We start from the raw sequence: 25,092 nt of genomic DNA, 5'->3' as shown, positions 1-25,092 counted from the left end.
TCTAGGCAAGAAAAGAAACCGAAGGATGAAGATAAGGCTGCTAAATGGGAAAATAGGCAAGATCAAGCATGTGGACTGATAGGGATGTCTATTTCTCCAGATCTTAGATTCCATATTGCAAAAATTGATTCTCCTGATGAAGAAATGAAACAAATCAATAAAGTTTTTGGGATTAAAAATGAAATTAGAGCCCATCAACTTGAAAATGAGTTGCTTACATTGGACCCTAATAATTTTTCTTGCATTGAAGATTTCTTGTCCAAGTTCAAGACCCTTAGATATCTTTTGGAAGGTGTTCAAGTTAAGAAAGAAGATAGTAACCTTATCTATTCCATTATTACAAAGTTGGGACCAGCCTACTCTGTGTTTGTTTCCACCTTCCATTCTACAAGAGAAGCCTTCATTTCTCAAGGAACAGACTACAAGTCCCCTTCCTTTGACTCTTTTTGTGATTCTTTAATAAGAGAACAAGAAAAACTCTTACACCTTGGTCTTCTTAATCTTGGAAACTCTTCCAAGAAAGCATTAGCCGCCCAACAGCAATCAAATTCAAAGAATCCTAAGAAGTCATATCCTAAAAAGAATGGTCCTAAACCAAACAAGGGTCCTAAGCAATTTCAGCCCCAAAATGAAAAATCATTTCAACAAAATGATAAGACAAATAAAAACAAAGGGAAGAAGACTGATAGACATTGCAATTTTTGTAATCGAGATGGACACTTAGAATCAAAATGCTTTAAGAAGATGGAAGCCTTGGAAGCAGCAATGAAGAAGCATAACATCCATTTGGGGCAATCTTCAACTCCAACTTCATCTTCAGGAATGGCACTTTCTGCATGTGGTTGTCAAGCATCTCGGTCTGGCTATGCATTAAATGTATCTTCTTCTTCTCATTCTCATGAGTGGCTCATTGATTCTGGAGCTTCTTATCACATGGCCAAAAATAAAGCCATGTTTTCTTCTTTAAATGATTGTAACACCAAAAACATATATGTTTGTGATGATAGATCTCTTAATGTTGTAGGGACTGGAACTGTTCATCTAGACAATGGTCAGTTTAATGATGTATTATGTGTTCCAACCTTATCCTGCAACCTTCTATCTGTATATCAGATAACTCATTCAGGTGAAGGTAAAATCGTTGAATTTTCACCTCATGATGTTGTAATCAAGGACTTAAGAGATCCTAAACAGATTTTGGCTACTAGCATTGCTGATGATTCCACAAGGTTGTATAAGTTTCACAACTTTGGGTCATCAAATCTTCCCTCAGTATTTGTTGCTCACAACGATGAAGTGAGCAAACTTTGGCATGAGCGATTTGGTCACTTAAACTATCGCTCCCTTCAGCATCTATGTAAAGAAAATATGGTGACAGGACTTCCTCTGGTATCTTGGAGAGATGGTGTTTGTTCCGGATGTGTACTCGGAAAACATCATCGGGACAGTTTTGAAAAACGTGCCTCTTGGCACGCCTCAGCCCCTTTACAGCTTGTGCATAGTGATTTATGTGGTCCACTTCCTATTGCTTCATTCTCTGGCTACAAGTATTTCTTAACTTTCATTGATGATTTCTCCAGACGCACTTGGGTATACTTCTTAAAACTCAAGAGTGAAGTATTTAACACTTTTTTGGCCTTCAAGGCCTTTGTTGAAAAACAATCTGGACATCAAATTCTTAAGTTAAGATCTGATAATGGCGGAGAATATGTTAAAAACACATTCATCAACTATTGCACTGAGAATGGAATTCAAATGCAACATACTGTTCCATATACTCCACAACAAAATGGTGTAGCTGAAAGGAAGAATCGCACCTTAAAGGAAATGGCTAATTGTATGCTACAATCTAAAGGACTTGGTCTTAGTTTTTGGGCAAAAGCAATTAACTGTGCAAATTACATAATAAATCGCACTCCTACTAAGGCTTTAAAGAATATCACTCCAGAAGAAGCATGGAGCTCAATCAAACCAGATGTAAGTCACTTTCGTGTTTTTGGAAGTGAAGCGTGGGCCCATATTCCAGATGAAAAGCATAAAGCTTTAGAACCTAAGAGTGAAAAATGTACTTTTGTTGGATATTCTGAAGATGTCAAAGGCTATAGACTTATTCCATTTAAGTCCAAAAATGTTATCATTAGAAGAGATGTAAAATTTGATGAAAATATATCGGCCTGCGAGCCTAGTCCGGCGGTTGTGCCACCTCTCCCTATCTCTTCTACTTTTGAAAACATTTCTTCTTCAGATGATGAAAGTGAGGATGACAATCCTCCCCCACCATCTCAGGATCCTCCTTCAGCTCCTGAGCTTCCAAAATGGGTTCGTGCTACTCGAGATGCAGCAGGTGATCTTGCCGGTGATCCTACAGATCAGCGACGTACACGTTCTCAGTTCGAGAGAGCCTCTTCTTTACTGGCTCAAGCTCCAGTAAATTATGATCCTGACACCTTTGCAGAGGCTTCAGGCCATCCAGATTGGGAAGCAGCTATGAATGAAGAATATCATTCATTATTGGCAAATGATACATGGGATCTTGTTCCTCTACCAAAGGGACGAAAACTTGTCAGATGCAAATGGGTTTACAGAACCAAGTATGGACCAGATGGGAAAGTTGATAAACATAAAGCTCGTCTTGTTGCTAAAGGTTTTTCACAGGTTGAAGGCATTGACTACACCGAAACCTTCTCCCCTGTTGCCAAAATGAACTCTATCCGCCTTGTTCTTTCCCTTGCTGCCTCTTTCAAATGGGAAGTCCATCAGATGGATGTTAAATCTACCTTCTTGCATGGGGACTTGCATGAAGAAATCTATATGGAACAACCCATTGGTTTCATACAAACAGACTCCAGCCTTGTATGTCGACTTAAGAAATCCCTTTATGATCTCAAGCAAGCTCCTCGGGCTTGGTATGCCAAAATGGATAGCTTTCTTTTAGAATCTGGCTTTTCTAGGTGTCATTCTGACAATACTGTCTACACCAAGAAAGTGGGCAACTCTCTTATCAACCTTGTTCTTTATGTTGATGATCTTATCCTTACTGGTAGTGATCCCAACCTTATAAACCATGTGAAGTCTAGCCTTAAAAGGAAATTTGAAATGACAGACTTAGGACACTTACACTATTTTCTCGGTCTTCAAGTCTTGCAATCCAAGGAGGGTATTTCTCTTTCCCAGTCCAAGTATGCCTGTGATATTCTACGCCATTTTCACATGGAAGACTGTAAGCCAGCCCCTTCTCCCTTTCAGTCTGGAGTCAAACTTTCAGTCACTTGTACTTCTCCTGAAGTTGATGCTACCTTATATCGTCAACTTGTAGGAAAACTTTTGTATCTAACCCATACTCGTCCTGACCTTTCCTTTGTTGTTGGCCTTGTTGCTCGGTTCATGCAAAACCCCCGTGAAAGTCATTGGAAAGCAGCTAAAAGAATACTTCGTTATGTTCGAGGTACAGTTCAGTTTGGGATTCATTACAGTGCCGAAGCATCTCCTCTATTGGTTGGTTTCACTGATTCCGATTGGGTTGGTGACCCTGATGATCGGAAGTCTACTGCCGGTTATGTGTTCACTCTTGGTTTAGGACCTATTACATGGGCTTGCAAGAAACAAGCTGCCATTTCTCTTTCATCAGCAGAAGCAGAGTATCGTGGTGCCGTAGAAGCTAGTAAGGAAGCCTTGTGGCTTCGTCAGATCCTGTCAGAGTTTGGCTTTCAGCAGCAGCATCCAACTACACTTTGGTGTGATAATCAAAGTGCCATTCAGCTATGCAAAGATCCAGTCCAACATCAGCGCAGCAAACACATTGAACTGCACATGCACTTCATCAGAAAGCTCATTCACGACCATGTTCTTGAAGTGCAATATTGTTCAACAGATGATCAAGTTGCAGACATCTTCACAAAGGCTCTCACAGAGGCAAAGTTCACTAAACTTCGATTTATGGTTGGAGTTCAGGAAGTTGTCACTAAGGGGGATAGGCTCTAGTGCCTCCTTCCTTCTCCTATTGTGTCATATTTGTAAATCCTTCAATCCTATCCCAAGTTGTTCTTAAGGGGGGATGTTAGGATATTCCGACACATAGGAAATAGTTAAGTACAACTTGGTCTAGTGTAGAGTTAGGTATAGAGTTAGGTAAAGTGTGTTTCTTTACCGTTGTACATTTTGTAACTTACAATCCGACGGTCACGATATGTAGTGATCCGACGGTTCATTCTCTCCTCGGTATTACCGACACTTGATCCGTGGCTTGACACCCGATTGGTCCATGAATTCTATTTAAAGCGCATGGAGGGTCATTTGTAGGGTAATCCGTGCATGAGAGAAACATATGTAAATTTTCATTCTTTTATTAATAAATTGCCTGAAGTGGCTGCGTTGGCTCAGGCCGTGGACTGTTTCCCTCTTTGAGGGTTTTAACCACGTCAAAATACTGGTGTATTGATCTGTGATCTGGTTGTGAGCGGTGTCCTTTTGGTGTTCTGTCTGAGGAACTTACCCTGTATATTCCTACAGTTGGTTCACTCCGACGTATATGGTATGATGCCTATGAATTCCTTGGGAGGATATTTATATTACTTCACTTTTACAGATGATTATTCTCACAAGACTTGGATATACTTCTTGAAAAATAAGGATGAAGTGTTCTCCTCGTTTTGTCACTTCAAAGCCTTGATCAAGAATCAAACCAAAAAGAAGATCAAGATCTTAAGGACTGATAATGGGATTGAGTATGAATCCAATGAGTTCCATGACTTTTGCAAAGAGGCTGGCATTAAGAGGGAGACTACAACACCATATACTCCTGAGCAAAATGGTGTGGTGGAAAGGAAGAATCATACGATTGTGGAAGTTGTCTGTGCTATGCTCCATGATCAAAGACTTCCGAAGTTTCTATGGGCCGAAGCTGCGAATACCGCCGTATATGTGCAAAACCAATGCCCTCATCAAGCATTGGGTTCCAAGACTCCCAAAGAAATGTTCACTAGTAAGAAACCTGACGTATCTCATTTTAGAATTTTTGGAAGTCCTATATATTTTCATGTGCCAAAAGAGAAAAGGAATAAATTGGGTGCATCTGGAAAGAAAGGAATCTTCGTGGGCTATAGCGAAAATACTAAGGGCTATAGAATCTATGTGGTTGGTCAAAGGGATGTCGAGATTAGCCATGATGTCACCTTTGACGAAGATATGGCTCTTAGCAAAGTTGACAATCTTCCTATACTAAGGAAATCTGGAGAAGTTGTCACCAGGAAACCAGAGGAAAAGGAAGATGAGACGATGCCCGATGTAGAAGAACCTATGGATCCTATTGATCCCCCTCCGCAAGAACCTTCCTCTTCTAGGAAGAGGCCTTCATGGCTCAGGGGGACACTTGATGATGCCGAAGGACACATTGCACCCAGAGGGACTTTTCGTGAAAGTAAGAAGTCGGCCAGGTATCAGGGATACTTGACCATCATGAGCAATGTTGCACGAAGCGGGAGCGAAGCGGAAGCGCGGAGCGCGGAAGCGTCATTTTCCAAAAATCTAGGAAGCGAAGCGTCCGCGGAAGCGTCTGCTATATATATATATTTTTTTATTTTTTTTGCATTTATACTCAAAACAAACATCCCAAATACCAAATTAATTGTAGAAGACATGAAAACATGCATATTTTTGCATAAATCAAGATAGATATGGCATCCATGATTCCATTGTAGTTACTTACTAGTACAACAATCATCTATATTCTAGCTATTACAAACATACATCAAATTTTTAAGCATATTATAAAACATAAAACATTTAAGCATATTATAAATCATAAAACATAGAGCATATTATGATTTATCTAGCAAGTGAGCAACTGTCAACATTTGTCATGTCCAAAATTCAAATAATAATGTTTACAAAATATGTCACTTGGTCACCGCCAAGCCAAAAAGGTTCAAAATTCAAATTCACAAGTCTACAAGTCTAATGAGTAATCTATGACAAAAAGAAGTAGATTGTGAATATATCTACTAATCTCTCCTCCTTCCACCACGAATAGAACGTGATGGCGGGCCTCCACGTGGTGGCAATGAAGAAGATGGTCCCTGTGTAAGTCGTGGCACTGGAACTGATGAAAAAGAACCCCTGCTGTTGGTGTTGAACCATGGAACCTAGGAACCAAGGGACCAGATGGGGGTGGGGGTGGTGGCATATCAACACGGTCATCATCATCCTAGAATCGCTCAAAAAATTCATGCAAAAAAAAAAAAACACTAGTTAACAAAAAAATTAAAAACATGAATTAGAGAAATGCTTTATAAGGGAAAATTGGAAAATTCATACCACAATGGACATACCTGGATAAGAGCATCCTCTAATTGCTCTAGTCGCAACACTCCATCCTCCAAATTGGGCTCCTCTGGATTCTTGTCCCAAGTCAACAAGTCTTTATTAGACTTTGCATCTTCACAGTAATGGGACAACAATCGCAAGTTGTAATGAACATAAACCAAGCTCTCTGCCCGGTCTAAATTCAACCTGTTCCTTTTAACACTGTGGATGAAAGAATAAGAGCTCCAACACCTCTCTGTAGAAGAAGTGTTTACCACCTGTGATAGCACCCGCAATGCCAAACTCTGTAGAAGTGGAGTAGCCCCTCCATGCATGTTCCACCACTCAAGAGCAGAAAAATGCTCTCGATCTTGAATTGCATGCATGCTCCCAAATGGACCAGTGTTGAGCGTATAGTTGCTCACCTGTCTCCGTACCAATGCAGCCTCCTCATTATCAGGGATTAATCTACTCAATGTAGCCATATATTTTTCGTGAACCTCTCTATCTTGGTGTGGTTTTTTCCTGCTTCCCCCCCCCCAGGTGCTGGTGTTGAAAGCCATGATGGATGATAGTATTTAGGTGTCAAAACATATGCTAATGCATGCAATGGAATATTTAGCATTTCCCATCGGTTTTGCACCTCTACACGAATATAATTGTACAAGGTGGTATCTCTAGGCTCAACAATGTCTTTAATCTGCCCCAACATGCTATCCATTTGCTCATACACCTCCCCAATTACTGGTCGATCTGAATCTGCAAACTTGATCATGTAATAAATTGGTTTGGTGAATTGCAAAACATATTTAACCTGTGACCAAAAGTAACTGTCAAGAACAGTGTCCTTGACTACATTAGCACCATCTGTGTCAGTATTAATTTCATCCCATGTTTCAGCACACACCAGATTAGTTAAAGCTTGTCTCACCCTCACTAGCCGCCTAAAGGTGAGGTAATAACTAGCAAATCTTGTCTTTGCAATTTTAAGCAATTGCAACTTGGAGTAAGTGCCATAGAAGTAGTTTACCCTTGTATGCCCTGTGATGAATTTAATGAGCTGCTTCCCTTTCCTGTAAACCTCAGCAATCCACCCACAATCTTTGTGTTTCACAATATCATGCATCAAAAGGTTCAATGTGTGAACCAGGCACCCAGACCAAAAGATGTGTGGATGAGTACGCTCAATAATTTTTCCTGCTGCCTTACAATTTGCTGCATTATCTGTGATCACTTGAACCACATTATTCGGACCAACATCTTTGATTGATTTCAATAGGAGATCTGCAATGTTTTGTGCAGTTGCACTGATGGAGGAGGAGTCATGACATGCAATAAATACTGCACCACTAGAAGAAACACCAAGAACATTTATCAAATGTTGGTTTCTAATATTTGTCCACCCATCTGATACAATGGATACCCCAGAATCCACCCACTCATGTGTAAAACGTGTCAAAGCTCTTTGAACCTTAGCTTTTTCTCTTTCTAATAACACTGTTCTAGCTTTCTCATAGTTGGGGGCCTTGTATCCTTTTGGGGCTTCATTGATGGCCTTTACCATGTCATGCCAATAGGGAGAGCGAAGCACATTGAATGGTACACTGCAAGCACAAAGAAAACAGACTATCTTTCCATCCACATCATCCCTCCCAGCAACATTAAGGAAATCCCCTATTGTTTTTCTACCTCCAGAGGTTGCAGAAGTACCATGAGGAGATGGGCAACTACCAAATTTAGAGGTTGCACTTGATTCAGAATGAGTTTTTTGTTTCTTGTTTTTTCGTTGTGCAGCCATCTCTATTTGGATGTATTTTCTTCTTTCTTCAGTTGAAATGTTTGGGCAAATTTGTACCCCCACAGAACCCTTTTTTTCATCACTGTCCAGCACCCCACAAAGATGCCTCCTCAGACGGGTATATGAACCCGTATATGGTTTTCCTCCATGACAACCATGAGGGCACACAAATTTGTAAGATCCACCACCCTTTCCCCATCAAGTTTGGTCACATAGTTCCACAAGGGTGTTGATGTACCTTTCCCATCTTGTGCTTCAGTGTCCCCTTCAAGTTCATCCCCTTCCTCTTCAAACCCTTCCTCCTCATCATACATTGGGTCACTACTATTAGGACCAAGTTCATCCCTTCCTCTTCCCCTCTATTCCTCACCCTTGCCATCATTAAAACCAAGAGTGGACTGATACATAGAAGCCAAAAGAACACCATCTTGGAATATGGATATAGGTGGTGGACAACCTGTAAATAAAGGAGCAAGTAGAAACAATGGGAAAGAGTAGGAGAGGGAGGAGAAAAATACAATTTTTTTTTCAAAAAAACAAGGGAGTTTGGGGTTTGAACTTACCTCTTTAGCTCTTGTAGATGAAGTCCTCCAAGCTCTTGCTCCAAGCTCCTCCTCCTTCTCCTAGCTCCTCCTTCTTCACTCCTCCAAGCTCTCCTCTCTTCTCCTCTCCTTTCCTCTCTTCTCTTCTCCTCTCCTCTCTTCTCTTCTCCAACTCTCATAAACTCAAAGTGAGAAAATGAGAAGAGAATGGGGGCTTTATTCTTTTCTAAACTCACCCTAAACTCACCCTAACCTCACCCTAACCCACCCCCTCAATGCAAACTCAAGTTAACTTTTAAAAAAAATTAAAAAAAATTCAAGTTACATTGCTGCCCGCGCGGAAATTTCCAGAAGCGCGGATCCGGAGCTCGTGAAGCGTGCGCTTCCGGGCCCGAAGCGTGGCGCTTCCGGAGGCCCGAAGCGCCCTCCGAAGCGCGGATCCGGGGCAACGCAACCCATATTCCAGGAATCGTTTCAAAAAACCGGAATCGCGCTTCGCCTGGAGGTTCCGGAACGCTTCCGTACGGGACGCGATTCCGGCCTAGGATCCGGGGGGGGGGGGCGATTCCTGCAACGTTGATCATGAGCATGATCATTCAAAATGAGCCTTCATCATTCGCAGAAGCTATCAAGCATCAAGTATGGAAGGATCCTACGACTGAGGAATATGAGTCCATCATGAAGAACGATATCTGGGATGTGGTCCCTAGACCCTAGGACAAAGCAGTTGTCACTTCGAAATGGCTTTACAAGATGAAGCATGGAGTTGATGGAAGTGTTGAAAAGTATAAGGCTCGTTTTGTCTCTCGTGGCTTCTCTCAGAAGGAAGGTATAGACTATGACGAGATATTTACACCTGTTGCCCGATATACCACCACCCGCTCAATCATAGCCCTTACTGCTTCGCAAGGATGGAACCTACATCAGATGGATGTCAAGACCGCGTTCTTGCATGGTTCGATCAAAGAGGAAGTTTATGTGGAACAACCCAAAGGATTTGAGATTCATGATCGGGAATCTCACATGTGCAGGTTGAAGAAAGCCCTCTATGGGCTGAAGCAAGCACCCCGAGTGTGGTATGAGAGGATCGATAGCTACTTGATGAAGCTGGGATTCACTAGGAGTGAAGCCAACCCTAACCTTTACTTTAAGGTTGAAGATGACAAACCTCTCATACTAGTGTTGTACGTTGACGACCTCTTTTTGACAGGTGCAGACCCTCTCATTCACAAATGTAAGAGGGAGTTGGCTTCTGAGTTTGAGATGAAGGACCTGGGACTGATGCACTATTTCCTAGGACTAGAAGTCTGGTAGAAGCCAGGGGAGATTTTCCTATCTCAAGGAAAATATGTGGTGAAGATATTGGAGAGATTCGGTATGGTGGACTGCAAGCCCGTGACTACCCCGATGGAGCTTGACTTCAAGAAGTTAAGCGGTAGTGCTGTTGGACCTGTTCTACAAAATGCTACCGAGTATCGTCAACTCATCAGAGCATTGATGTTCTTGGTGAACTCCCGTCCGGATATATGTTTTGCAGTCAACATATGGTTGAGCCTCACCACACACATTGGATTGGTGCCAAGAATCTATTGAGATACCTTCGTGGCACAATCACTCATGGGTTGAGATACACTGCTGGAGATGTGAGACTACATGGATATACCGATGTTGATTGGGCAGGCAATGTGGTGGACCGAAAGAGCACTTTCGGGTGTTGTTTCTCTTTGGGATCTGCCTCGATATCCTGGATGAGCAGGAAGCAGAAGTCGGTGGCTTTGAGCACCGCTGAGGCAGAGTACATTGCTGCGAGTATGGCCTCTTGTGAGGCGGTCTGGTTGCGAAAGCTCTTCAGTGAGCTGTTTGGATTTACATTGGATACTACCATGATCCTGTGTGACAACCAGAGCGGGATTCGTTTATCAGAGAATCCCGTATTTCATGATCGCTCCAAGCATATCGATATCAGGTACCACTATATCCGAGATATGGTGCAGAGGGGAGCAATAAGGCTCCAACATATCAATACAGATGAGCAGGTCACCGACATTTTGACGAAGCCCCTGGGAAAGGTCAAATTCTTGACTTTCCGAGAACGACTTGGTGTCGTTGAGAGACCCTCTTATGAGGGTCGTGTATGATACATACATTGAGCTCTGGGAGCTTTGGGGGGCTTGGGGTACTTCTTAGAGCGACATGCGACCACAGGGCGACTCACCCTCCCCTAGTGGTGCACTATGTACAGGGTGAAAGGTTCAACCTTCCCCTATGATACCCCATGGCGACTTAGGGACAGGATGATTAGTTCTCCTGTCGAGGCATCCTACCCATGCAGTCTAGGACTCATGGGAAGTACCTCTCATTTGATCAATGAGTAGGGAAATGGGGTTAGGGACCATAGTAGTACTATCGATGGACGCATCGTTGTATCTACCGTACTCCCTATGCTAGGATGACCTCCATTGATCTGGGATCAATGAAACTGATCTGGGATCAGTGAGAGTGGTATGACACTCTCTGGGACTGACTTCGGGTCAGTGGAGGATGATATGATACATCTTCGATCATTTCTTATTCTTCATAGTTTAGCAGAGCAGAGCCGAGCAATGTAGGGCAGTGCATTGGATGGCAGAGATAGTACCGAAGGTCAGGTGTATTAGCAAATGGAGTTCTCCCTAGTTGAGAGGGAGTGTTAAAATTGGCAACTAGGGCCAAACTCCATGTGGGTCATCTTATTTATTGCAGTTGATATTTTTCCTTAATTCCTCCCGTCGAGAGGTGTAAGATTGATCTAACGATCATCTGATTCCAACAAGTATTTATGGAGATATGAATTTATTTGTATTTACTTGACAAATTGTCAAGGTCGGCCAACAACTAAATGTGTGGCACACATGCCCAGCATGTCATATAAATACAAGCGAGGTTGAGTCATTATTCACTCATCTCATCTCTCACACATTCTTCTCTCCTTAGCTGATTGGGTTTACACACAAGGATGAGAAGTTCACACGTGGGAAGAAGGAGGACACAGAAGGGCAAGGAAGGAGGACGCAGAAGCTGCAGCAAGACGTTTTGGACAGCGTTGACTTTTCAAGAGTGCAACTTAGTGTGGCAGCTTCTCCTAGGCAGGCCACAATTTTTGGCACGCAAACCGAGGCAATCTGACCTCTGGTTTGACCAGCGTTGACTGCCCTAGTTTAGGGCAGCAGGTTGACTTCAGTTGACTGCAGTTTGACTATATTTTTGGGGTTGTTTATGGGCTACTTCTTCTTGCAGTTGGAGGACTATATGACCGGGAAACTGACCAATCATATTGAAGGTCAATTTCATCTTGTTTGACCAGATTTGACTTTGCTGGTTAGGGTTTGTTGTTGCCGTCATAAAATTACAAATTTATGTATTTGTACTATTTCTCTTTGCTGAACTATTTTATTTTTTTAACCACATGGTGAATCGGTAACTGCCAGTCCTAATTTATGGGAGATCCAGGATCAATATTCGTAGCTGCCACTATTCTCTTTGCTGAACTATTTTTATTTTTTTTACCACATGGTGAATTGGTAACTGCCAGTACTAATCTAAGGGAGACCCAGGATCAATCCTCGTAGCTGCCTCTATAACACCAAGAGCATAGCCAACCACCTGCAAGTCGGGTATACTAAGTTCCTATGATTTCAGCAAGAGCAGACTCAACGTGCCGCCTAGACGGCATTGGGGAATCCGCCCCTTTAGCTTCCACCACAGCAGGTCATTGTACTCGATGAGATTTGAACTTCGGTCTGTCGGGCTTCGCCCAAGTGACTTGCCGTCAAACCACACATCACTGTACTCTCTTTGCTGAACTATTGAAGACTAAAGAAGAATTGATCAAAGGGTTTCCCCACATTGGGGTTTGTCCCTAGCTAGCTGCGACATCTGGTGTCTCTTGTCTTGGCTTGTTTTTTGTCAATCTATTAATGTTTTATCAGCATTTTACTTTATGTTTATGTGATTGCTAAACAGTGGCTAATAAGAAGAAATCGAAGTAAACTGCACTAAGCATAGAACATACCATAAATTAACAGTTTCGCTGGTGTAAGAGGGGTAAAATAGGAAGATGTCCTGGGGGGTAGAGAACTGCTGGTGGCAATGGGGAAGGCAATTGGTGGCAATTGCCTGGTTCTGCGTCTATATTCTTTGCCAGTTGGGTATTGCCTATGGCCGATGGGGGGATAACCTCATGCTGCCTGGTTTGGAAATGCCAGGCCCCTTAAACCGTGTTTGGTGTGAGGATGACAGTAGCAGGCAAATGGGTGAGGGCAATGAGATGGAAGATGGGGGAAGGGGGGAGCAGTCGATAAGGTGCATGGGAGACAAACCTTATAGTTGCAGACAAAGCAAGAGTTGGGTTAACCGGAATTCCTCTCGGGGCTATGGCAAAGCCAGAGACCCTGATTGGAAAGCTAAATGGGAGCAAGTGAGAGGCAATGCTATTATTTCCTGGGCAGAGGGGGCAGGGGTCCCAATTTCTTCCTGGCATACAGTAAGGAGGAGGAGGGGAATGCGCGATTGGTTTAGGCAAGGGAAGGCTTACCTGAATGTCAACGGAAGTTGTTGGGTATGGCAAAGGGAAGCGTCAACGGAAAGCTGGAACCAACCCCATTGCAGGGTTCGGTCTATGGACCACCCCAGCTCTGAGGTTGAGAGAGCAAGGGGAGAGGAGAAGCATGGAGTGGCTCATTTTGTTGGCAAAACAAAACAGGAAAGGTACCAAACTGCAGTAATTTGTTTTGGATTAACAAATTGTTGTTGTCACCAGGGCTCAAGAAATCTGGACATGGCTTGACCTGCGAGAGGATGAGGACGAGGACGAGAATGAAGAGGCCCGGCACCCAGAAAGGATAAGGAGCCAAGCACATCGAAGCCCCACAGGGGCAAGAAGTCGGTAGAACACCTTATCACTGAAGCGGCAGAGGCTTACCGTGAGGGGACGGATGAAGGAATACATAAATTGTTAGAAGAGTGGGAGGAGGAAATAAAACAAGGCAGTGAGACAGAGAAAGACATGGACAACTGGAGGACTTTAGTCCCAGACCCGGGCAACACCAGAGGACGAATTACATAGTTCAAACAAACTCTATACCTCTATTGGTTGATGAAGAGTTTATTGGGCAAAGCAATGGAACAGATTTATGTTGGAATGGCAGTGACACTCCAAGGTATGTCGAGTTACAAGCAAGATTCGCAGAAAATTCTCTTCCAGCAAGTTGGATAGAATTGACCGCCACATCCCGTTCATACTGGAACTGAATGAGATGCCTGGGGCATCAACCAACAATCTGACACCCGTCGAATCTGCGTCGGAGGAGCAGAAGGGATAGTCACTTAACCATGCAGACTTTTGTTATATATGGATAGCTTTTAATTTCTATTATGCAAATATAAGTTCAAATCGATATTTAGTATATGGACATGAAACAAAGATGTATCTAGCTTGGCTGGAGAGATCAAGACTTCACTGTTTTTTTATGGCTTACAATGCGGGTAGGTGGCTAACAGACTTGGTTTCCCTTCGAGGCAAGTTGAGGCCACCTAGCCAAGGTATGTGGTGTAAATTTGCCTTTGTTTAATAGAAAATGGAATGGACCTGCCAAGCTTAACAAAAAAAAAATATTGCACCATACAAGTATGAATTTCAGGTCTACATACTCTGTGTAGGAAGACTCTAAACTAGTCTTCCTTCAGTCCAGGAAGGGTTGGGGCACTATAGAAAAAATAATGTTATCCCTTAATAAGCAACCTAAATGCATTATTTCTCATTTCAATCAGTGTCCACATCCCAAGAAGGTTTATAAAGAAGAATCTAGGAAAGCATTTTATGGAATAATAGAGGGTTTGTTTGTTCATTAAGCAGATCTAAAAAGGAGGCAGGCTCTTCCTCCCAATCATGACATCTTCAAGCCTCAAAAAGAAGACATCATGCCATTGCATCTAAAACTTCAGTGCATCAGAGGAAATAACATTGTTGCAATACCATAAATATAGAGGAGAAGATGTCGTGATAGATTTTTAGATGGAACCTAGGTATAGTGAGTTTGATCCCAAGATATATCTACTCTAGATTCCTTTCATATATGCAATCCAAGTATCGGCATGCTCGAGCCCCCTTTAGAGTCAAATCATCAATGCAAAAGGCAAGATAATGTCACTATAAAGCTACACTATTGATTTGGGGTAGCATCAGATGTGATCTAGCCATGAAAATTGGTGGAGAGGCTAAAGCACATGAGATCTCCAAGACCAAAAATCGTTTTGAGAAATTCCATCCGAATGAGGAGTTATTAAAATAATTGATATTTTTAATGGGTTCCTAGGTCTAAACTTAGGAAAATAAAAATATTAATGGGTATTAATAAAGATAAGGATGAGAAGCTTCTACGATACGAGGATCAAGCCTGTTTTAATCTTAGCGGTTGATTAGGGACTTAATATCGACCGTTGATTCATCAACAGGAAAAGTATAAGAGAAGACTTGAGGGTCATTTGGAGATACACCAGCAGATACCCAATTACCCAAGGAAAATCGATTCTCGGAGAGAAGGAGATCGATTTCAGAAGGAGAGTTGCAGGGTGGAGGAAGAGGGGGGATGAGCAACAGTCAGAGAACTTAGAAGAAGTGACGTAGGGACTCTGAGAGACAGCGCAGAGGGAGACGCAGATCAGAGAGATGCAGGGATGACACAGAGAGGGACTAGAGCTGCGCAGAGCCACGCAGAATGATGCAGGGCTGACACAGTAGAGAAAGGAAGCTCTCTAGGGTGTCGAAAAGTCTCAGGTGTTTTCTCCCAATGTCTATGTAAATTTTTCTGTAAAAGCGATTGTTGCTAAAGATTAATAAAACCCTCCTCTGCTGCACCGGTTTTCCCGCATTGGGTTTTTCCGGGGACAATTGTCCAAAAATAACTATGTTGATGTGATTGATTCTTGTGCATATATTTGTTTCTGTATAATGGTGTGATATCTGCAGTAGAATTTATTTTAATATTTACTGAAGGGATTTCATAAATAACTTATTGGGAATAATAAGTAGGTGAAATAAATCAGTTGCTGCAGTAATAGAATTTATGTTTAGAAATTTTCACATGGTATCAAAGCAAAGATTTGGCGATAGGAAGGGAAAATCAATTATGGGTCAAGAGCATGATGCAAAGGCATCAACTCAAGGAGACTCGTACAGATTTTCAGAAGAATGCACAAGAGACAGAAATCACGATTATTCTATGTTGGCTTCTAGATTGGAAGAAGCAATGGCTTGCGTAGCAAGCTTTGCCTCTTCAGAGGTTTGGTATATAGATAGTGGAGCTTCCTGGCATATGACAAGAATCCGAGAATGTTTTTCAGATTATCAAGAACAGAGAATGAATTTTCAGATCACCATGGGGAATAAGGCAAAGTGTACTCCAATAGGGAAAGGTACTATAGTTTTTCAAACAGAAACAGGAGAGCGGTTCTGAGCTACCAATGTGCTGCATGTGCCAGGACTGGGATGAACTTACTTTCCATATCTCAACTTCAAAACAAGGGCTATGACGTTTTCTTCATTAAGGAGAAAGCATACGTCAAACACCCGAGTTGGAAAAAGAATGTCTGGATCGGAATCAAAAGTAACAGGTTGTACAAATTGCAGCTAGAATCACCAATGGCACTGATAGGCAGTAATGGAGACAAGGATTTGAATGAACTATGGCACAAAAGGATGGGACATTTGCACCATGGGGCTCTGAGAATTCTCAGAAAAACTGTAACAAGAGTTCCAGATCTTAGTACTGAACAAGATGATGTATGTAGAGGGTGTGCTCTAGGCAAGTATGCCAAAGCAACGTTTCCAAGAAGTAACAATAGGGCCAAGAGTGTACTAGGATTGATACACTTAGACATTTGAGGACCGATGTCTACAAAAGCTCTTAGTGGTGCTGAATACTTCGTCACCTTCATCAATGACCATTCTAGAAGACTTGGATCTACTTTTTGAAAACCAAAAATGAGGTTTTCGGTCGATTCAAAGAGTTTAAGGCTCAAGTGGAGAATCTGATACGAAAGAAGATAAAAGTGTTGCGCTCAAACAATGGTGGAGAGTATGTTGACAAGGACTTCACTGATTTTTGCGCCAGGGAGGGCATCAGAAGAGAGTGGATAGCTCCCTACAATCCGGAGCAGAATGGAAGAACAGGACTATTGTGGAAGCAGTTAGGGCTATGTTGTATGATCAGGATATGCCAAAATTCCTGTGGGCAAAAGCATGCAGCACGGCAGTCTATGTCCAGAATAGAACTCCTCATAGGGCATTGGGCAAGATTACCCCATAAAAGGTCTTCACCAGGAAGACACCTGAAGTTAGTCATTTCAGGATATTTGGGAGTTTAGCGCACTGCCGTATACCCGAGGAGAAGAGGAAGAAGTTAGATCAAATTGCAGAGAAAGGATATCTTGTGGGATATAGCGAGAATGCTAAGGCATATAGGGTCTATCTTCCAGGGAGCAGGAAGGTAGTAGTTTAGCGAGATGTGAAGTTCATAGAGGATAGAGCGTTCAGGAAATCTCGAGAAATGTCTTCCGAGGAGCAGTCAAAAGATGAGTCGTTGGTCAAACCACTTCAACCAGTGGAAGCCAGTACCAACAATTCTCCTCCAAAACAGGAGGAATCACAACAAGAGGAAGCACTGACAGATGCGCCTACTACCAGAGGAAGAACGAGTCGGGAACTCCGACAGATTCTGCAGGATGTAGAAGATTCGTTGGTGCACCCAAGAACAGTAAAAGGCAGCGAAGACAGCTAAACAGATACCAAACCTTAGTAGCTCAGGTTGGGGAACCCTCCAGTTTTCAGGAGGGCGTTCAGCATCAAGTCTGGGTGGATGCGATGGTAGAGGAATACAACTCTATAATGGTGAATGATGTCTGGGAAGTGGTGCCTAGGCCTCAGGACACATCAATGGTAGGTTCAAGATGGATCTACAAGATCAAATATGCTGCAGACGGTAGTGTGGAGAAATACAAAGCCAGGCTTGTGGCTAAGGGGTATGCTCAGAAGGAAAGAATAGACTACGAAGAGACCTTCACCCCAGTAACCAGGTATACATCTATTAGAACCGTGATATCTCTTGCAGCTCAGATGGGGTGGGAGATTCATCAGATGGATGTCAAGACGGCATTCTTGAATGGGGTAATAGAAGAGGAAGTATACATTGAACAGCCAGAAGGCTTTGAGACACATGAGAAGAAATCTCATGTATGCAGATTAAAGAAAGCCTTGTATGGGCTTAAACAGACACCTAGAGCATGGTATGGTCGAATTGATGGCTACTTGCAGAAAATGGGGTTCGTCAAGAGTGATGCAGATCCCAATCTCTACTATCTGGTTGTAGAGAATGAGCCTCTAGTCCTAGTATTATATGTGGATGATCTCTTCCTGATAGGATCATCCAGGCTCATCAAGGATTGCAAGAAGAATCTAGCCACAGAATTCGACATGAAGGATTTGGGAAAGATGCATTATTTCCTGGGGTTGGAAGTTTGGCAGCAAAAAGGTGAAATCTTCCTTGGGCAAGGGAGATATGCTACAGAAATCCTGAAGAGATTCAAAATGCAGGACTCTAGGCCTATGGCTACTCCAATGATCACCAACTGGAAGAAAATTGATGAATCGGAAGACAAAGATGTTGATCCCACCTTGTACAAGTAACTCATAGGATCCCTGATGTATCTGGTCAATACCAGGCCAAACATTAGTTATGTTGTCAACACCCTCAGTCAGTTCATGGTGGAACCTAAGAGGGCGCATTGGGCAGCAGCCAAACATGTTCTCAAGTATATACAAGGAACAGTCAAGCATGGACTATTGTACACCAGAGGCAATGACATCAGGCTGAGTGGGTTCACTGACGCAGATTGGGCTGGAAGTTCAGTAGATCGGAAAAGTACCACTAGGTACTGTTTCAGCATTGGATCAGGGATGACTTCCTAGTGCAGTAGGAAACAAAAATCCGTAGCTCTGAGCTGAACAGAAGAAGAATATATGGTCGCTAGCACAGCTTCATGCGAAGCCATATGACTTAGCAAATTGCTTGTGAACCTATTCAATAGAAGGATGGAAGCGACCAGGATCATGTGTGATAATCAGAGCTACATCAAGCTCTCTGAGAATCCAATATTTCATGATGGGTCGAAGCACATTGATATCAGGTGTCACTTTGTCAGAGACTGTGTCCAACGAGAGGCAGTACAGTTGAGCTACACTCCTAAAGGAGAATAGGTGGCAAACAACCTCACCAAGGCTCTAGGAAGAACAAAGTTTGTTTATTTCAGGGAGAAGATGGGGATGGTAAAGAATCCATTTCAATAATGGATAAGTATCAGAAGTTGCAATGTAGTAGTTAGCAGTGGCAGTGCTATGGGCAGCATGTTGAGAGGGAGCTGCAGTACAAATGTAGTAGAGTGGCAGTGGCAGAGCCATGGGCAGCAGTACAAGAAGCAACAATGCAGTGGATGTAGAGCAGCAAGCCCAGCATCAACACAAGTACCAGTGCGGAAGGATCAGTGTGATGTTCAATGGTGGAGCATTACTAGAGCACATTCCTTGCTAAGAGGAAGTGTTGATTTGGGGTAGCATCGGATGTGCTCTAGCCATGAAAATTGGTGGAGAGGCTAAGGCACATGAGATCTCCAAGACCCAAAAATCGTTTTGAGAAATTCCATCTGAATGAGGAGTTATTAAAATAATTAATATTTTTAATGGGTTCCTAAGTCTAAACTTAGGAAAATAAAAATATTAATGGCTATTAATAAAGATAAGGATGAGAAGCTTCTAAGATACAAGGATGAAGCCTGTTTTAATCTTAGCGGTTGATTAGGGACTTAATCTCGACCGTTGATTCATCAACAGGAAAAGTATAAGAGAAGACTTGAGGGTCATTTTGAGATACACCAGCAGATACCCAATTACCCAAGGAAAATCGATTCTCGGAGAGAAGGAGATCGATTTCAGAGGGAGAGTTGCAGGGTGGAGGAAGAAGGGGGATGAGCAGCAGTCAGGGAACTCAGAAGAAGTGACGCAGGGACTCTAAGAGACAGCGCAGAAGGAGACACAGGGATGACACAGAGAGGGCCCAGAGCTGCGCAGAGCCACGCAGAATGACGCAAGGCTAACGCAGTAGAGAAAGGAAGCTCTCCAGGGTGTCGAAAAGTCTCAAAGAAAAGTCTCAGGTGTTTTCTCCCAGTGTCTATGTAAATTTTTTTGTAAAAGCGATTGTTGTTGAAGAATAATAAAACCCTCCTCTGCTGCACCGGTTTTCCTGCATTGGGTTTTTCCGGGGAAAATTGTCCAAAAATAATTGTGTTGATGTGATTGATTCTTGTGCATATATTTGTTTATGTATAATGGTGTGATATTTGCAGTAGAATTTATTTTTATATTTACTTAAGGGATTTCATAAATAACTTCTTAGGAATAATAAGTAGGTGAAATAAATCAGTTGATGCAGTAATAGAATTTCTGTTTAGAAATTTTCACATACACAAACCTCTAGGTCCACCCTACATGTCATTCATAAGTGTCAGCATGCTTGAGCCCCCTTCAAAGTCAAATCATCAATGCAGAAGGGGAGGAAAATGTCACATTGTCACTACAAAGCTACATCAACCTCCAGGTCCACCCTACATGGCATGTATTAAAAAACCTGTTCTCTCATAGTTTCATCCTTCTTTGCATACTTGAAGTCCAGACCAGACAAAAGATGTGGTCTTTTCTTGTTTCAATAGCGCTATTGTGGCCTAGGAGTAATGAATTCAAAAGAAGGCCGATAACTCCATGTCAATGTTCCAGCTGATCCACAATGGAGAATAAAGTAGGTAAATACGACAAAGTTTCCCTTCCATCAAGCGTAGCAGAAGATCATCATAATTCACCATACCCTTCGAATGAAGATAATCTCCATCTGTGTATAAATATACATAAATTCACTTGTAAGCATTAACTCTATTACAATCTTGTCTACTGTAAAGGAACCAAGTTCCAACATATTGAGGATCCTGGTTACATTGTATTTAATCGGGTTTCACAACCTGTAGAATAGTTCTCCCTCCAATTTGAATGAAGAGAAAATGGGAAAATTAAAAATTGTATATGAAGGCATACCCTGTAACAAGAAGTTTTTCAAATAACACTTTGACCATGTCCAGCCCTCGCTTGACTAACAGCAAGTTCTGGGAATAGTTACCACCACTCATGGAACCAGATTTGATGTCCAATTCCACTAATGCTTGCAAAGTTGCAGAAGAACTCGATGCTTCTGTCAAAGAGTGGATCTGCATCAATTTTCCAAAATATTCAAATTGATATCTATTAATCTGCAGCACTATTCCTCAGTATGTTTTTACTTCCACAGATTCCAAAAAACATGCATACAACTATTTTTCTTTTGTTCTACTTCGACCCAATTTGTTCCCCTTTATGCATAGCAGTAAAACATGATAAATATGGTAGCTGACGGTTAGTTGTCCTATTATAATTTAGAAGTGACAACAGAAATGATGTCATTTTGATATACAGTGAACAGAAATTAATAACTTGGCATCCAGATACCAGCGAATTTTGAGCTCTCTTCAAGTCCTAGAAAAGTGTATAATGTGACCAAAGACCTTATTATAAGCAGGCATTCTATTTTTAAACAGAGTGCAATCTTCTGGAAACGACAACCAAGAAACAGATACATAAGATGCTTCCCGACTTTTGCTTCCCTTTACTTTTTATGGTTTAAAACATTCCAACATTTAGCCGAAGGGTCAGTCAATTAAAGAAATCAGTCCTTTGTACAAGCTACATTCTACCGATACCATTGCTTGTTTCACATCCCCAATCATGACACCTTACACCAGCGAAGGTAGTGAATTGTTATTCCTCAGTAAGTCCTCACTTACAGAAGCTAATATTGTGTGTTACCCCCGCTAGTTGTCACTTATAGTTAAAAAAATCAGTGAAATCGAAAAGAGCATAAAACAAACAAATGAACGTTTATGCTTTTCTCGAAATTTTTAAATATATATGAACCAAAGAGCATAAAACAAACAAATGAACGTTTATGCTTTTCTCGAAATTTTTAAATATATATGAACCATAGTAGGTGACACAGTTAATATTTACTTCCAAGCTGCAGGATATGATTAAGTGTTAAATCAAGTGCACTTTCTTACAAAGACCTGGGTTCAATCCAACTGGACAGGATGCCATTGCGCCAATGCGTTCATTTTGTTTTGATATCAACTTATCTTGTGATATGCGAAAGAGTGAATGAATCTAGGTCATTTGACCGAGGCAGGCAAGTGAGGCCAATTGTAATTCCTGGTGATTTTGGTTGGACAGATATCCCTTAGATCTAAGCGAAATGTTTCCACAGCCCACATGGACTGGAACAAAAGAGTCTCTAACCAACTTAATGATCAGACCTCCCCCTTCAACTTTCAATTGAGGATTTCATTATATACTTATTGCTGAGTGTACTCTTTATATGCTTATTGCTAAGTATACTTAATGTACTTTTGTTTCTAATCGGGCATAATTCAATCTCACATTGACTACAAGATGTAGTTTTCTTTAGATAGATTTTATTGACAGAGTCGTAGAAAGCTATGTTACAGGAACGGAAACGAAAAGCAGGAAATGAGGACGCAGCGAGAAATGGTGCTAGAGGGTTTTGGGAGATAAGAAAGGTGAACCGACTTTCTTTCCAGCGTATATTATGCATATAAAATTAAGTAGCAGTGTACTAAACTCATGAGGTTTAGATATACCTTAATTGGTTTCTTTCTGTGGGTTTAGTCCCTACCAGGTCTCGGCTTCAAATCTATCTCATGGGAGGGGTGGAGGCTCGCCTCATGAGAGAGGTGGAGGCTCAGGAGAGGTGGGTTTAGTCCCTACCAGGTCTCGCTTCAAATCTATCTCATGGGAGGGGTGGAGGCTCGGCTCATGAGAGAGGTGGAGGCTCAGGAGAGGAGGAGAGGATGAGAGGGGTGGAGGATGGGAACCATTTTTGGGAATTAAACTATGCCAGTGGTATCTTATTTAGTATCCTATCCTAGTGATAGTGATGAACAAATAGTTGAGTTGACCCCAACCTAATTCAAAGAAAAACAGCAGTAGTGTACTAATATAGCCTCAAGACAAGGATGGGAACGGAATCGTTTAGTCTAACAGCCAGCAGGTGTTGAGTGGGTGGTCATGGGATCGATTCCCATAAAGCCAACAGGGTCATGAAACACACAATTACAATCATTCAAAATTACCTAAAAACTTAAATTGGCCAACAACGCATGTTTTCAGATTTTTCTTACTAATTAAAATGTGAATCAGTTATACTCAATATATTAAAAGCAGTGTACTGCGTTATACCTTGTCAACAAAGTCTTTTTCTGCAAATTTGAAGGCGATACCCAGACACCCAAAAAGCACTGAGACCCGGGAACAAGCACGACAAAAAGGGACCAGTTGAATATCACCGTTGCCCGACTTAAGAGTCAAAGCCAATTCCTCAAATGCTACTGCAATCTGCCTCAGGGGCATGTTCGTCTGGGTGTTTGCCGCCATGGTTCTCTACTTGGGCTTGCGCTGGCAAAATGTAACTTCTTATGCAATATTATATCTTAAAAAGACGATGCAGTGTGATGTAGGGAATGCTTGTGCAATTGCTGGAAAACTCACATAAACTTTAGAGAGGAGACGAGTTGGTAGCAGAATTACCTGTAACCTGTTAGTGGCAGCGTTAAGAACACCATTGAGTTGTTTAGAGTATCGGGACTCGGGAGAATCATGGCATCTTAACTTTTTCTTTATCTTTATGACATCCAGTCAGCCCGAGAATCAGCATCAATGAGACATAATCAGCGCCAGCATTAATGTTCTTACTTCATGCTCACCTTTTTGTATTGTATCTGACGGTTGTAAATCAATCACTACAATGTATTCGGATTTGCTCTGATAATCGTTTTATGGAGAAAAGATACTATGGTGTTGATAGGTACTTTACACTATTATTTAAAAGAAAAATAAATATTAATATATGGAGAGTTATTATTATAATGATAATCATTTTAGGCTGAAACAACAACAACAAAACAAAAAGATATTACAGTATTGAGATGCATATATTTTAATGTTAAGATATTTTGATAAATAAGAAACAATGAAGTATAATTTGGTCTAGTGTATAGTTAGATAAAGTGTATTTTTTTAGTATGTATTTTTTTGTAACTTATAATTTGACGGTCACGATAGGTTCTAGACATGAAATGATTTGATAGTTCATTATCTTTTTGGTATTACGGATACCTGATCTGTGGCTTAACACGTCTATTTAAAGAGCATGGAGGGTCATTTGTCCGGTGACCATTTATGAGATAAACTTATGTAATTTTTCTTTCTTTTTATTAATATTGACTGAAGTGTTGGCCGTTGGCTCAGGCCGTGGACTAGACTATTTCCTTCTTTGAGGGTTTTAGCGTGGACTATTTCCTTCTTTGAGGGTTTTAACCACGTCAAGAATATTGGTGTACTGATTTGTGATCTGTTTGTGAGCAGTGTCCTTTGGTGTTCAATCTAAGGGACTTACCCTATAAATTCCTACATTTAATATATAAACAAGGGCTTCATAGTATCTAGTCTTTGTCACTTAGTTTAAATATAGCTAGATTAAAATAGAAAATGATAAAAATACAAAGATTTAAAATTTTAAATTGTAATTAAATGCATTATTAAATTTTGTAAATTAATATTATTTGTATTGCAACATAGAAATAATTATTAATAGTTTACATTTGACTTTTTATAGTTTTTGGATATGGTCTTATGAAAATCTTATTATTAAACCTGGGTATAGAGGTCCTATCATAAATTTCTATTATATCTTGGTTTGTGAATATGGGAAATTTTATATTTATTCGTATTACCAACATCTTATTATTTTGAATATCATTCATTTAATAGTGTAAAATCTATCATATGTGGTTAAGTTGGCACAAACACTTAAGTGACATCTACCCCTTAAAAATATAATGTAAAAATAAAAATAGATCTCTCAGATACCATTAATACATTTTTTAAAACTAGCAATTGTCCCAAAAGGTACAAAGAGAGGCCGATAGGATTAGTAAAAGGAAGAAAATTCTATAGATAGTCAAGCATATATAAAGCTCAGTAGTGACGAAGGCAATAACCACGTTGACCATCCTGTACCAGTACATTTGATATTAAAAGAACAAAACCAAAACCAAACCATTCATATCAATATAGTAAGTGTAGAACGCGTTCATACTTAAAGCTCAATAGATTCAATAGATTATTGGCACACTTTTTTTTTTAAATAAAAAGTAAATTACAACGTTGTACATGGTAAATGAAAAGTGGAGAAATTTGTGATTTGCAAA

At 41.2% G+C, this 25,092-nt stretch overlaps 1 protein-coding gene across 4 annotated transcripts in view; it reads right to left on the bottom strand.

The window, feature by feature from the left end:
• Nucleotides 1-23,582, bottom strand: part of LOC149226211 (accelerated cell death 11-like) — a 103,555-nt gene extending 79,973 nt beyond the window's left edge. For 3 of the 4 annotated variants that reach the window (XM_089377439.1, XM_089377437.1, XM_089377440.1), the window contains exons 1-2: nt 23,063-23,404; nt 20,813-20,982 (exon numbers count right to left, since the gene is read on the bottom strand). In XM_089377439.1, coding sequence (XP_089233565.1) covers nt 20,813-20,982; nt 23,063-23,257 — 365 coding nt within the window. In that variant the 5' untranslated portion in view covers nt 23,258-23,404. The other variant, XM_089377438.1, reaches the window with a different exon arrangement.
• Between the last annotated feature and the right edge of the window lie 1,510 nt (nt 23,583-25,092).

This window comes from Pinus tabuliformis, chromosome J (genome assembly GCF_031772625.1).
Source record: "Pinus tabuliformis cultivar Carrire ecotype Pingquan chromosome J, CPIR1, whole genome shotgun sequence".
Taxonomy (NCBI): domain Eukaryota; kingdom Viridiplantae; phylum Streptophyta; class Pinopsida; order Pinales; family Pinaceae; genus Pinus; species Pinus tabuliformis.
Note: the sequence above shows the minus strand (reverse complement) of the source record. Positions and strands in the feature narration are given on the sequence as shown.